Here is a 13,706-nt window from a genome sequence, read left to right as displayed (position 1 = left end):
AACTGTCCGTGCTCTAGAGACCATGACTGGGCAGCATGTCCCATGCCAGGGCTCTACAGGCCTGGGCAGCATGTCCCATGCCAGGGCTCTGGTCTCAGCCAGAGGCTTTGGGTGCTGCTGAGATGCAGTGGATTTCTCATCAACTGCCATGTACTTTGAGGGGATGTGTTAAGCTGGGAACTCCTCTCACACACCCTAATTTTGGAGGAACTTCTATTGTGGTTACGGTTCCTCTGGCTTGCATGCTGCAGTATGAACTCACACAAGTCCCCTATTTTTGCAGACAACAGTCTGGCAGAACATGGAGGAAAATGCAACTCCTTCCTATGGCAGAGACAAATCTCTCCAGCCTGACTGCTGCTGTGAAGAAAGCGCATTACCTTTGTTCTTGGCTATCCTGTTTCTACCCACGAGACCATAGGGCCTTAACCACTCATCTCTGAAAGCCAAGAGCAGGGCCTGGGCTTCCTCTCCTGCGACACCTTACTGCCATCCAGCAAACAATCAGCTGGGCGTGCCGCATCCTCTCCCAGCGCCGGCCCCGTGAAGCCTGCTGGCCTCGGGCGGCTCGCGGGACTGCGGGGTGCCGCGCCGAGTCAGGCTGGGAGCCGGGGCCTGCGGGTTGTCCACTCTGTCCCCGCAGTGGAAAGAATTTCTCCTGTTCCTTTCAAACAGCAAACCCCGAAGGTGCACGTTCAGCTTGAATGGTGGGAATGTGCAGCGTAAAACCCGGGGTTAGTAGCGTCAGCGGTCGTTACCTGCTGCTTCTGCGAGGGCAGAGCCTGGTCCTCTGCTCGGGACACAGGGACTGTCACGCAACACACACGGGGAGATCACGGGGAGGACACGGTGGGCAGCGCTGGGTCATGGGGATGGCATAGCGAGCCCCTGGTCTGCGTCCGTCACGCCGGCTCCAAGAAGACTCCGCTGGAAACACCTTCGGAGAGCCAGCGTCGCGGCCGATGTGCGGGACGGCACGGGAGAGCACCCGGCGCCTTTGGTCCCCCCCAGCCGCCCGGGATGCCCCAGCCGGCCGCTGCTGCCGCGCCGCTCGGCGGGCGTCCGGCCCTCCCCGGCGCGGCTCCGGCCCCGGCGCGGGGCTCGGCAGGACCCGCACGGCAGGGGCACGGCCGCGGCGGCGCGACCGCCGCCGCCCCGAGAGCGCCTCGGTGGCGACAGCGGAACCGGGCGGCCCGGGACGGGGCAGGCGGCAAGCGACCCCGCGGCCGGGCCCGTGGGGCTCGGGGGCCTCGGCCGCCCCCTCCCCCTGCAATTGAGCGAAATGGCTGAACATGTAGCAATAATGACCCGGCATTCAGGCTGCCCGGCCCGGCCGGCCCTAATCAGCGGCCCGCGGACCCCCCTCCTCTTCCCCTGCGCTCCCAGAATGGGGAACAAAACCCAGCACGTTTCTGCAGCCCCCGCGCATAAAGCGCCGGGCCTGGGCCTCAGTGGGGGGCAAAGCGGCCCGTCAATCTCGGCGCCGGGGCCCCTTTGTCCCTCGCCTCCCTGCCACACCTTTTGTTCCCGAATCCAATAAGCGCCTATTCCCGCTACCTTCCTCGGCGGCTCCTTTCAGCGCCGGCCCGTCGGCCACAATGGGCCCGGCTCTGAGCTACGCGGCCCCATTCAGCGCCCTTGGCACGCTCACAAGCCGGCCGGGCCGCCCTGCCCCGCGGGCACGACGCGGCGACCGCCCAGCCGCCGGGCACGGGCCCCGGCCCCTCCGCCGGGCACCGGCCGGTGAACGAAGGAGGATCGGGCGGCGAGTATTGCACCTGGTTTATTGACTGACTGGGCGAGCTGGCGCTGGCAGTGACCGATACAGAGTAGATAGAGGAGCCGCGGCACTAGCGGGCCCCGCCGTCGGCTTTTTACAAGCAAAGCTGCTCCGCTGGCGCGGCGCGATCGGCTCCGGCCCGCCCGGCCGTCGCGGCGGCTCCGCGGGGCGGCGGCGCTTCGCTGCGGGTTCGCGCGGCCCCGTCCTGCCGCGCCGCTCCGCTCCGTCCGTCGCCAGTCCCGCACCGATGCTCGCGAGAGCGCCGGGGTCCCGCCGCGCCGTCCCGCCGCCGCCTCCGGTCCAGGGCGCGTGGCGCGCAGCCGGGCCGCGGTGCGGGTGCTAACGGGGCCGCGGAGCCGCCGGGCCGTCCTGTCGGTCCGCTCCCGACCCTCAGTGCGTGCGGGCTACCAGGCCCGAATGCCCTGCAGTGCGCCCTGGCCACAGGAAGGCCCCGCCGCCGGCTGGTGCAGCGGCTGGCCGCCGCCGCTGAAACCCCCGAGGCCGCCCACGTTCACGAAGGGGCTGGCGGCCGCCGCCGGGCTGCAGGCGGCTTGCATGGACGCGCCGCCGGTGCCCGCCGGGTAGGTGCAGCCATAGCCGGGGTTGTAGGAGGCAGCGTTGCCGTAGCCGTAGGCGGGGAAGCCATTGTAGGAGTAGGGCCCGTTGTACGCAGAGCTGTAGCCCTGCGACCCGCCGAGGCACGGCTTGCCGTCACGAACCAGCACGGGCACGGCCACCCTGCGCGGCGGCGGCGGGGCCGCGGGGCCGCCCAGCTCCAGCGACTTGTCCTGCCGCTGCCGCTTGCACTTGTAACGCCGGTTCTGGAACCAGATCTTCACCTGCGTGGAGGTAAGCTTGAGGCTGCTGGCCAGGTGCTCCCGCTCGGGCGCCGACAGGTAACGCTGCTGCTTGAACCGACGCTCCAGTTCGAAGACCTGCGCCTGGGAGAAGAGTACGCGCGGCTTCCTCCGGCTCCGCTGCTTCGGCCTCTCCGTCTCCTCCGCCTTCTCCGCTGCGTCCAGCGGCTTCTTCAAAACACAGCTCTCTGTACGGGGGAGCACAGGTCATGGGTGCGCCTCACCGACACCGGGCGCTCGGGGCTCCCGACGGGCCCCACCGGCGGACGAGAGCTTCGCCCCCGGCCGACCCCGCGCCGCTACGCGCCCGTCGGGGCATCGCGGTGCGGACGGGGAGGCAGCGCCGGGACCGGCCGTCTCCGGCACTACCTGTGTTTGCGAGGGCCCGATTCGGGTGGCGGGGACGGTAACGTTCCCGCGCCTCCGGGCTGGCTGCGGCGTTACCGCTGCGGCACCGCGAGGAGAGCTCCGGGCCGCGTCGCGCACAGCGCCGGGCACCTGCTCCGCCGCCGGGCCCCGCCGCAGCGGGTGCGGACTGGGCCTAACCCGACCCATTCTTCCCCCTCTGCTACCGAATTTGCAGAGCCCGGGCCTGATCCGGCACCTCCGGACTGGGGCCATGCAGAAGCACTCCCCAGGGAGAACGCGAGCGAGGCGCGGAGGAGGGCGGTGGCAGCCCCGCGACGTGCCTGTCCCGGCTCGACATGGCCAAGGGACGTGGAGCGGGCAAAGCGCCGGGACCTGGGCTTCGCGGGGCGATACCCGAGGGCTGGGAACGCACCACGGGAAGCCAGCGCGCGGCCCGTCCCGGCGGGGCGGTGCAGTGCGGGGAGCGCGGCGGAGCCGATACTCACTTGGGTCTCGGACCGCCGCGTCCAGCTCTTCTCCCGCGCCGGGAGCCTCGCAGGAGCTACGCAGTACGGCGTGAACGTAGTTGTCGGCGGAGATCCGCGCGTCCGCCTGACTGCCGGGCGCTGCCATGGGGCTCAGGTAGGAGAGCTTTTCCTCCTCCTCTTCCTCCTCGCCGTCGGAGAAGCGGGCGCCGTCGGCGGCCGCCAGCAGGCAGGCAGCTGGGTGGAAGTGGTGCTCCAGGTGGTGCGGGAGCTGGGCCCCATAGTGCGGGTCCTGCTGTTGCTCCAGGTTGAGGATGTCTTTGACAGAGAAGGGTGTGGAGGTGACGGGACTCGGTAACATCATCGGGGCAGCGCAAGCGGCCAAGCAGTCCCGCGGGCCCGGCGGCGCTCGGGAGGCTGCTCGGCGGGGAGCGCCGCGCCCGGTGCGGGGGGAGCAGGCAGCGCCGAGAGACGAGGGGCCGCGCCTGCTTCTGTCTAAGTTGCCTCCATTAGCTCGGCGCTGGGGGTCTGCGTTTTGTTACAGCTTCTGCAGGGACAGCCAAAGGCTCGGGAGCCTCCTCTGCCCCGGGCCGGCACGTCACGGCAAGGAGGGGCCGGGGGCGGCCTCGCCATTGGAGAGAGGGGGAGGCAGAGCCGGCCCCCTGCCCGGCTCCGGCCGCCCGGCCAGAAATAGCAATGTATTAAGGCTGCACTCGGGGAGGCTGCTTTCCCGGAGAGCGCCCCGCCGGCCCGGCACCCGCCCGGCGGGCGCGGGGACGGTGCGCCGGGGTCGGGGTCCCCGCAGAGAGCCGCGGCAGACGCCGCCGCGCCCCCCAGTGCTAAGCACGTGTAGGTAGGTAGGGACCCCCGCCCGGGCGCGCCCCGCTGGCCCCTGCCCGCGCACGGCTCGGTCCGGCCCCGGCAGGGACCGACATGTGCGGCCCCGCCGGCCCGTCCTCCCCCTCCCACCAGCACGCCCCCGCAAGTGCCTCCCGCGGCCCAGGACGCGTAGCGGAGGGGAGATTCGCCTCCGCCACCCCGCAGCCCTCTCGCAACCGACGGCGACCCCGCCGTCCCGGACGGGCCGTAGCCATGCGACGTACACGTAGCCAACCCACTCCGCATCCCCCTGCACCTCCGGTCCCTTCGCCGGTGCCCCCACAAATACCCCCGCGATCGGCCAATCTGCAGGCCGGCCTAGCTCGCCGCAGCCGGTGCGACACTCGTTCGCACAGGGGAAAGCACGCTTCGCCGCCGCCGGATCGAGCCCCGCAGCCTGCGACCGCCAGGCCCAGTCGGGGGGGACCGGGCCGAGCCGGGTGGGCAGCCTGGGACCGCGTTAACGCGAGGCTGGGTGGGGAGCGCGATACCGCGATTGTCGGTGTTTCCTTTCGTTGTTTTTCGTTTTGTTTCGTTTTGTTTCGTTTTGTTTAGTTTCTCCCGCCGGTAACGGGCGGCCAGCGGGTTTTGCGGAGCCACCTCGCCGCCGTGTCGGCGGGTGACGCACCGAATGAGCCTGCCGAGCTCTTCCGCACTGAGGGTCCCCCGGGCACAGGACTTCGCCGGGCACCGGCCGAGCCCCGCAGTAATGCGGGGGGTGCCGCGGCCCCTCGGCGCTCCCCCCGGCCCTGGACTTTTGCAGGGGCTCCGGGCTGCCCTGGCGCGGGGAGCGAGCGCACCGAGGGAGGGGCAGAGGGTCTTTGGTGAGATTTTTCGTTGTGATTAAAATCATGCTGCCCCGCAGGGCTTGGATCAGCGACGAGGGGAAGCCACCGGAGCCGGGCGCGTACGCCGGGCAGGTGAGTGTCCCGGCGCCGGGGCTTCGCGGGGCCTTCCCGGGAATTTCTCTCGTGTTGTTAACGTCCGGCGGCTCCAGCGTTTAGCCGGTGGAGTCGGTGCTCTGTCGGTGCTTTCGTATCTTCGTCTTTTTGCGCACCCCAGAGACGTATTTACTGGGGGCGCAGCCCGGGACAGGAGCCCGAGTCCAGCGCACTTCTCCGCAGCTCATGTGCTACCGGTCCGCGGTTGGGCCGGTTCCCCTTCCCCCGGCGCACCGGACCGCTGCCAGCACGCAGCTTCAAACCCCTCGTCATATAAATATGACGATTCGGTCTCTTCTCGCCGCTCCCCGTGGGAGACGCCTTCCTGCGGTCCGGACGGTGGTCGGGGAAGGGCGCCCGCAGTAAGCAGGCCACACCGGGGCCCGACTCTGCCCCGTGCCGCCCGTGTGCAGAGACGCTCGGCGCTGCCTCGCTGCCGGGACCCCGAAAATTAGTAACAATTAGTTCCTTATCTGTGTTACGCATCCGCCACCGTCCCGGGCCACTCCCGCCCGCCTCGGGGCCCCGGGCCCAGGAAGGTGCAGGCGCGGGGCCCGGCGGCAGCGCGGCGAGCGGCCGGGCTCTGCACAGCGCCGCGCTCCCCGGGAGCTCCAGTGCGGCCGAGCTTCCCGGCGGGGAGAACAGCGTCAAGGGCCGGTGCCCTCGGTGGTGGCGGCCATAAGAATTGCCGGGCCACTGCCGTTGTCCGCCTGGAGCAGCAGCCGCCATGCCGAGGGCCGGGGCCGCGCCCCGGCAGGGTCTGGCTCGTTTGGCGCCATCGCGCTCCTGCCCGCACAGGGATCCCGGACGGGCCGATCGCCGGGCGCGGCCTGCGGGCTCTGGGAACCTGGGTCGGGCATAAACGGCGTCTCCCCGGCGGAACGAGTGGTTCTCCCGCTGGGACCCACTCATTTGTGCTGCTGCCAGCTAGACGGACTGCTCGGGGAATCCACGCCCGACGGAGGGAGCAAGCCGCGGCCGGGCCTTTTCTGGACCGCCCTACCGTCCGCATGTCTCTCGGTGCGGTAACTGACCCGCGCTTTCCCCCCCATGCCAGCATGCCCTCTTTAGTGGAGGCGGATCCGTGGTGAGTTCCCGGCTGGGAAGGCCAGGGAAGCAGGGAGATGGTCGGGCCCGACCGTGCCCGTACCGAGGCGGCTGGCGCCGAGGAGCACGACCGGACCGGGGCGAGCGGTGCGGAGGTACACAGGCCTGGGGGAGGAAGGAGCAGGGCAGCCCTGGTACCTGCCGGCGGGTCTCAGCCCGGGTTGCGGCTGCAGGGTTTTCCCAAGCAGGCTGGGCTGGGGTCACCGGGCTATTAATGGTTATTTTATTTATATCATTAGCGGCGTCCCCTGAGCTCTGTTTACAGCACGGTCTTGTTGTCCCGGCCGCTCCTGCGCTCTGTTTAGACAGGGGATTATTGTAATGGATGGAGCTCGCCGTGCGGATGCTGCAGCGGAGCCAAGAGCGCCAAGAGCCTCCCCCCCGGGCCCGGGGAGCGAGCAGCAGCCCCGCTGCGGCCGCGCACACCGCAGCGGGCGGGCGAGGGAGCGAGCAGCCCGTTCCCGCCCGAGGGCCCGGGCCGCAGGCAGCCCGGTAGCAGCGGCCGCGGCCGGGGGTCTCGCTCGGGGCGATGCTATCAGCACCAGGGCTGCTAATTGCTCCATTAGTCTTGCGGGTGCGGAGTGCTGGAGCCGGCCCCGCGGTAATGGCCGTAAACAAACAAACACGCTAATCCGGCCCTGTCTCCAGCCCCCGTGCTCGGGGAGCCAACGGGGCACGGCGGCGGGAGGCGCTGGGCGGGCGGCACCCACCTGCCTGCCGCCCCAGGAGCCCCGCGGGCTGGGGCCGTAGCCGGAGCGGACCCGCGCCGCCGGGAGCTGCCCCCCGCGCCCGGCTCTATTTACACAGAGCCTGCCCTTGTGTAAACGCTGCGCGCCGTGGTTTATCTCACGGCCCGTCTGGTTCTCGTTCTCTGTCAGCAGCGCCCGGTGAAGGATGGCCCTTTCCCAGGAGTTCGGTCCTGATTTATGTGAGAACCGCAGCGCGCCGGGGACGCCCCCGCACGGCGGGGCCGGCGACGCGACGCGGAGAGGCGGCGGGTCTCGGGACAGCGACTCGCCGCCGGTGGGGCCGCGTCCCGTGCGGCCCGCACCGGCTCCGCACGGCTCGGTCACCTGCCGGCAGCGGACCCCGCGGCCCTGTCGTGTCCAGTCCGGCACGGCACGGCGCTCCGCCGTCTCCCGGGTCCGGCTCTCTTCGCACGCAGCCTCGGCGCCCCTCACGGTGCCCAGCGGGCGCGCCCTGAGGGGCTCCGTAAGGAGGGCACACGGGGCGGCTCTGCCGGCCGCTCCCAGCCCGGACTCATTCCCTGAGTGTGCCCACCTGGTCACGGCTCTCGGGGGAGAGGATGGCGTTTATCCCTGCCCTGCCACTTGCACAGGAATGGCTCTTTTTCACAACTCTGAAAATAAACATTATCTGTATTCCTCAGGAGAGAAGAGGGCTTCTGCAGGCAGCAGAGCCGGGTCCAGGCAGAGGATGCAGCATGCTCACCCAGCAACAGGCTGGCTCCATCTCCCACTGCTGTGTCCCGTCTGTGCCCAGGCAGTGCCTACACCATTCTGTTCACTCGAGTCTGCCACTTCACACCTGCCTGCATCTCTCTAAATCCTCAGAACAGCTGGCTTGGTTTGGCTGAGAACCACCCAACTAATGCCCATTGTCTTGAAAAATACAAATATCTTAAGAAAAGCAAATATCTGCTTTTCTTCAGTATTTTTTTAGCTCCATTGACACTGGCTGATTTACTTTTGCTTCACAGTTCTTGCAGGGATGCATGACTTGGAAATGCATCCCAAAACAAAGCCTCAGTGGAAGATAAATGTGTTTTCTAAAGGTCAGAGCCAGACTCTAGCATCCTACACATATATTTTTAAGGTGGGAGGTTGGTTTGAGGGATACCAATAGCTGTGTGAAACATTCAGTGTTCAGCACTTTGAGGGATAGGAGCAGCAAATGCAAGGGTGCTGCCCATTGCAGCAAGAGGACCTCGGTAGGCTTGGACACCAAAGCAAGGCTGCCCTTGATTTCAGTGCCAGATGGGCCTCTGAAACTGAGGCTGACATGCTGAGCTTGGTGAGAGCCACCTTGCAGGAGCAGGTAAAGGTCATCCTTCATCTAAGGCAATGTAGGATAGGAAATGCCAGTGCCAAGGACCCCCTCCCTGCCTGCTTTTATTTGGCATCTCTTGTGCACAAAGGATATCCAGGCTTTACAAAGTTACTGTGCTGTACAACACAGCCCCATGACTGTGGACGTGCAGAGGGTAGCAAAACACCTCTTCCTCTGGATTGGAAGCTGTCATAAATCACAGTTACTGACCGTGCAATGAGAGGGTTCCCCGTGCAGCAGAAGGAGGACACTGCTGCAGGCACACGTACACCACTCTGTTGGTGGAGCACACCCCGCAGACTTTCTGGGAGTACCTTTGCTCCGTGTCTGAGAAGCCATTGCTGTGTGTTTGTGTCTGTGAGGTTGAGAAGCTGAGCTGAAATTCATCCTTCAGCAGAGGCCCAGCACGAGGCTTGCTCACCGCTCGCATCCACAGGCCTGCGTACCACTTGCATCCCATAGCGCTCAAGTGGAGCCTAAGTGGACCCTGGGCCTTGTGCTGGCGACCTGCCCAGTGCTGGATTTCAGCTCCGAGCCCAGGCCTGCCGCTCTGATTCATGCACGTAATCCCGCTGAGGTCAGCGGGTTTCATCCTGCTCCCACCACAGCCCGCGGGACAGTTCACACGAGAGTGGCAGGGTCAGGCTCTGTGTTTGCATGTGCCATAGAAAATGGAACAATTAAGATTAAACCAATTAAATTTTAACAGGTCTGGAAAGCGTTTTATTACATAATAAACTGGAGGGATTAACCGTGTCGGGCTTTGCTGTGTGTGTGCTGGCGGAGTGGTTCCTTGCTGTCCGCAGCACTTGGTGTTCCTCCGGGCTGGAGACCTCCCTGCGCTGCCGCTGGGGCCGGCTCTCTGGCAAACACAGGGGGCTGGGAATGCAGCTGCAGGCTGCCTCCTGCTCCTGTCCAGCACTGTCCCCCAAAGCATTCCAGGTGTAATGCTTTTCTTAGCCCAAGCAAAGCATTTTCTAGAAGAAAGTTTGCAAATTATATGGTGGCTATTTCTATGGCTTCCTTCGGGGAGAGGGAAGCCCTCATGCTTCTGTACAGGCATGCTGGTAAGGAGCAAGTGGCTGGGCTGGCTCTGTGCAAGGTGGTGACAGATGTCTCATCTTGGAAACGCAGCTGATAAGTTGCTCTTGTTTAGGGCATCTGCCTGGCAGCCAGTCCCCACTTCTCTCTCTGCTTAATCAAGATTCCTCCGGCTGTTCCCATGCAGATGAAGCCATCCTGGCCATGGCTACCCTGGAGCTGGCAAGTCTGTGAAAGAAATGGTACACAGCTCTGGGTTTGCCAGAGTGGTTTCAGGGAAATTGAGCTGAAAAAGGGTGCAGGAACCAGCTTTGGCAGAAGTTATGCTGCAATCTTGGCTGAGCGCATACATAGGGAGGTGCACAGGCCTCTGTGCAGTGGCATTCCTCAACTCTGCTGGCATTTGTCTATGGGGCTGACATTTCCTCCGAGAGGCACCCACAGCCAGTGGCTGTTGCACTGCTTCATCTTCCCAAATGTGATTTGAAGCTGACCAACTCAGGAGGATTGGACACAAATATCCTCTGTTATGCAACAACCTGCACTTGGGGGCTAGGGGGGGAAGATGAGACTGGGGAAGCTCATAATTTCTGTCTCTTCTGGGTAAATATGGGTCAAAAGCCTATCAGGCTCAGCCCAAAGACATTTTGCACTGTCCTTCCAGAAGCCACAGCAGGCCAGCTTCCAATGTTCTGGTGGGTTTTCCCTGGAAGTAGAATAGTTGCTGTGGCTGGAGACTGTGGCATGTTCAGTGGCAGTGAAGGCAAACTGCTCCCTGGCTGATTACCATGCCTGGAAAGGTTAATGGCAGAGCATGTGCTTGGTTTGCACATGTCTAATAAATACCCATTATTTTGTTTTCCTTTGAAATACTTTTCGTATTTAGCCATGGCTGCTCATGTGGTTCCCTCCTGAACCCGGATCGTCACCGACAACCGCTGTATAAATAGGGCAGCCCCTGTGTCCTGCACACGGGAAGGCAGGTAGGAGATTTGAAAGCTTCTCTTAATAGTTTATCTCTCAGTCTGCCTAATGAATTATCCTGGCAATTACTGTGCAGAAATTGTTAGTGTATCCTGATGATTCAGAACTTTCTAACAACAACTCTGGACCAAACTATAAACTGTTTTTCTGTCTTGGAGTGGAGACTTGAGAGAGGACTCCTAATTGTTCTCATCCCCTCTGGGGCCATAGCTGGATTATCCCACACAGGCTTCTCTGCAAACTTGTTTTTAGTCTATCAGTGGGCCCTTTGCCAGACCAAAGAGATGGGGAACTGTTTTCCAGATTTAAATCCCTCCCCTCTACCCTTCCACTCCACTTACACCTCTGAGGAAGAGCAAGGATTAGAAAGGATTTGCCCTCATGGGGCTTTGGTTTGGGTTTGTGAAGATCTGTCCTTAAAAGCATTGCCTTTTTTGTTTTATCCCTATGTAAACCTGACTCCCAGCTTTACGCAGGGAACAGGCAGAAGTGAAGTGCTGTGTTGTTCAGAGAGCAGAGATCTCCCATTTCTTTTGAAATACCTGCCTTTAAATGGCATTTCCTCTTGGAGACAATGGCTTAACATGAAGGACAAGCAGGTGGGGATGGACAAGGGTAGTGTTCCAGGAGCAGGACATGGCTGGACCCCTCCTGCTGTGGTTGCTGTGCTTCAGCCACGCATACAAGAGCTGGATGGCTCGAAGACTCAGCCAGAATATGTCCCTGTGCCAGTACTGACAGGGCAACCTGGAACTCTTGATACGGTTCCTGTCTTCTCCCTGTGCTGTTGATGTCCCAGCACACTGGAGACCATGGGTATCCAAGCACATCTGGAATGCCCTTCACAGGAGCCATCCTGGTGCTCTCCCCCAGGATCCATCCTGCACTGAATGAGCCATGCAGCGATGCTGTGGCAGGCCAGCAGTTTGCAGGCACTGGGGCCATAGCAAAGGTGGTGGGGAGTACACATGGGGCCAAAGTAATTCTTCCCTTCCTCATCCCTCCCTCGTCAGAGTGGCAAGAGGCCACACCACTGGCCATGCCCTGTCCCACTGGAAGCACTGACGCCTGTCTGGCTGCCAGGACACCCCGCCAGCCCCGTCCCAGGCACATTTCCTGCGCCCGGCAGTGCCGAGTGGGCTCTGTGCCGCATCCCAGGGCCCAGGCTCCCTTCTCCAAACATCCCTCCCACCGTGCACCCGTGGTACCCCCGCGGCTCACCCATGTCCGCCCCGCGCACCCGCCCTTGCTGACGGTGGGGAAAGTAGGAGCCGTGTCCTTGCACTGACCTTCATCTGACCTTCCAGTAACGCTCGAGAAACCCTCGGAAAGGCTTTCTCATTGTGCAGCCCCAGGGTTTCCAGGGAATTAGTCAGCAGGCTGGAATTGTGCTCTGTGTATGTGACCCCCCCTTATCCCCCCCTCCTGCCTCTCCCATCCCTGGAGCCGGACCGGTCCAAGAGATATGTTGCCAGGGTGACAGCGAGGTGTGATGGATGGACAGAGAGTGGCTGTGGAGTGGCAGGGCCGCTGGTCAGTAACCCAGGGCTGTGTTTATAAGAAGGAAGAGGCTGTTTCCTGGAGCTAACATAATGCAGCTCTAAAAAAGGCAGGGGAAATACATCATGCGAGGGGAGCGCGGCCCGGGGAGGGGAGGGCCACGGGGAGCTCAGCACCACAGCGAGCCTCCAGGTCAAGGTGCCTTTGACAGGGGCCTTTTTTATAGGCCATTTGCGTGAGAGTTCGCTGCTGTTTCTCTGCAGCCCTGACAGCGGCTCAAGGCCCAGCCGGGGTTTGGGGAGGGTCTAATCTAAACTCGCCAATTTCCAGCCCTTCTGCTGCAGGGCCCGCTGATTTATTTGGAAAATAAATAATCGACACTGACTATTGTTTCATGTCTGTGGAGTGACATGACAGTCCCCCGCCCTCGGTGTGGGGCTGTGCCCTACCCCACAGTGGACACTCGGAGGAGCGGGGAGCTGTGGAAGGACCCCGTTGCTCAGAGAGGGAGGGGCTGAGTTCACAGCTTCCATCGGCCCCCACCTCACCATGGCTGGGAAGGGGCGATTCCTGGGGCCATGGTCCCTGCGTGGGCGGGCACCTGGGCATCACTCACTGTGCTCATTGTGCTGGACTCAGAGCTGGGGCAGCGGTGACCAACTGGAAAGGCAAGGGAATGTCCCACCCGCCTTCCCAAATGCCAGCTCTGGCAGTTTTGCTCCCTTTAGCCACACTGCAGGTGTGTGAGGCTCTTGTGCCCAGCACTGGCATCTCCCCCAGTGTGGAGCCAGGGTGTCTGCAGCCTCACACACCTGCTGCTGCCACGGCGGTGGGGTCATCCCCATGGCTTGTGTCACTTCTGAGCCCTGCAACCACGGTCCCCCTAATGTCACCCCTTCTGCTGGAGGGTCTGGGTGCAGGACAAGCTGCTGCTTCTGGTGCAGCAGACAAGAAATTTCACTCCCCAGACGGCAGTGTGGGAGCTGAATCCCCAAGGTGGTTGGGACCCCAGGGCCTTACTCGTCATGACTAATCAGAAAGCAGCAGCCCAAAAAACAGACCCTGATTTTTCCCTACCACAAAAAAAAAACCAAACAAAAAAAAACCAAACCAAAACAAAAAAACAACAAACAAACAAAACCAAAACAAAACCAAAAAACCAAAAAAAAAAAAAAAAAAAAAAAAACCCAACCAAACCAAATCAAAAAAACAAACAAAAAATTCCAAAACACAAAACCAAAAAACCCCAACTAAAGTATTTCAGGAAAATTCTTCATACAAAAAGAAAACCAGAAAAAAAATCAAGGATCATTTTGCTGTAGGTCTCACCATTTTCTGAGTAGGCATAATTGTTTCTACTACAGCTGAAAAATTATTTAAATGCTGACAACTTTTTTTTCTTTCTTCTTTTACTTTTATTGTTACAACTCTTCAGTGGCTGAGGAAGCGATATTGCATTTAGGGTTTTTCTTTTTTTCTTTCACAAGAATGCTAAAATTTTGTAAAGCTTGGAGTAGGGAATAAAGGATCAGAAAAGAGGAGGAAATCCAGCACGAACGTCAGCCATCATAAAGCAGCATCAGGGCAGCAGACAAAAAGAGGACAAGGAAACCTGGAAGCACAATGCTTTCAAATTTCGAACAGCTTTCTGCTTTAGAAAACAGAAAGGAAAAAATTGTTACAAAATATCCCATTGAAAAGTTAAATTAAATTG

General features: G+C 61.9%; 1 protein-coding gene across 1 annotated transcript; it reads right to left on the bottom strand.

The window, feature by feature from the left end:
* Window positions 1-2,058: 2,058 nt before the first annotated feature.
* NKX2-3 (NK2 homeobox 3) lies at window positions 2,059-3,834 on the bottom strand. Its single transcript, XM_053949263.1, has 2 exons — window positions 3,492-3,834; window positions 2,059-2,825 (listed from the first exon to the last, which is right to left on the bottom strand). The coding sequence occupies exons 1-2, from the start codon at window positions 3,832-3,834 to the stop codon at window positions 2,185-2,187; spliced, it is 984 nt and encodes a 327-aa protein (XP_053805238.1). The 3' UTR covers window positions 2,059-2,184.
* Window positions 3,835-13,706: the final 9,872 nt, after the last annotated feature.

This window comes from Vidua chalybeata, chromosome 8, assembly GCF_026979565.1.
Source record: "Vidua chalybeata isolate OUT-0048 chromosome 8, bVidCha1 merged haplotype, whole genome shotgun sequence".
NCBI lineage: Eukaryota > Metazoa > Chordata > Aves > Passeriformes > Viduidae > Vidua > Vidua chalybeata.
This window is presented reverse-complemented; position numbering and strand designations above follow the sequence as displayed.

Excerpts from the sequence above, each read along its gene's own strand:
- NKX2-3 (XM_053949263.1), bottom strand. The coding sequence starts at position 3,834 with ATGATGTTACCGAGTCCCGTCACCTCCACACCCTTCTCTGTCAAAGAC. Across the intron at positions 2,826-3,491 it reads CGCGGCGGTCCGAGACCCAA|AGAGCTGTGTTTTGAAGAAG; the intron begins GTGAGTATCGGC and ends TCCCCCGTACAG.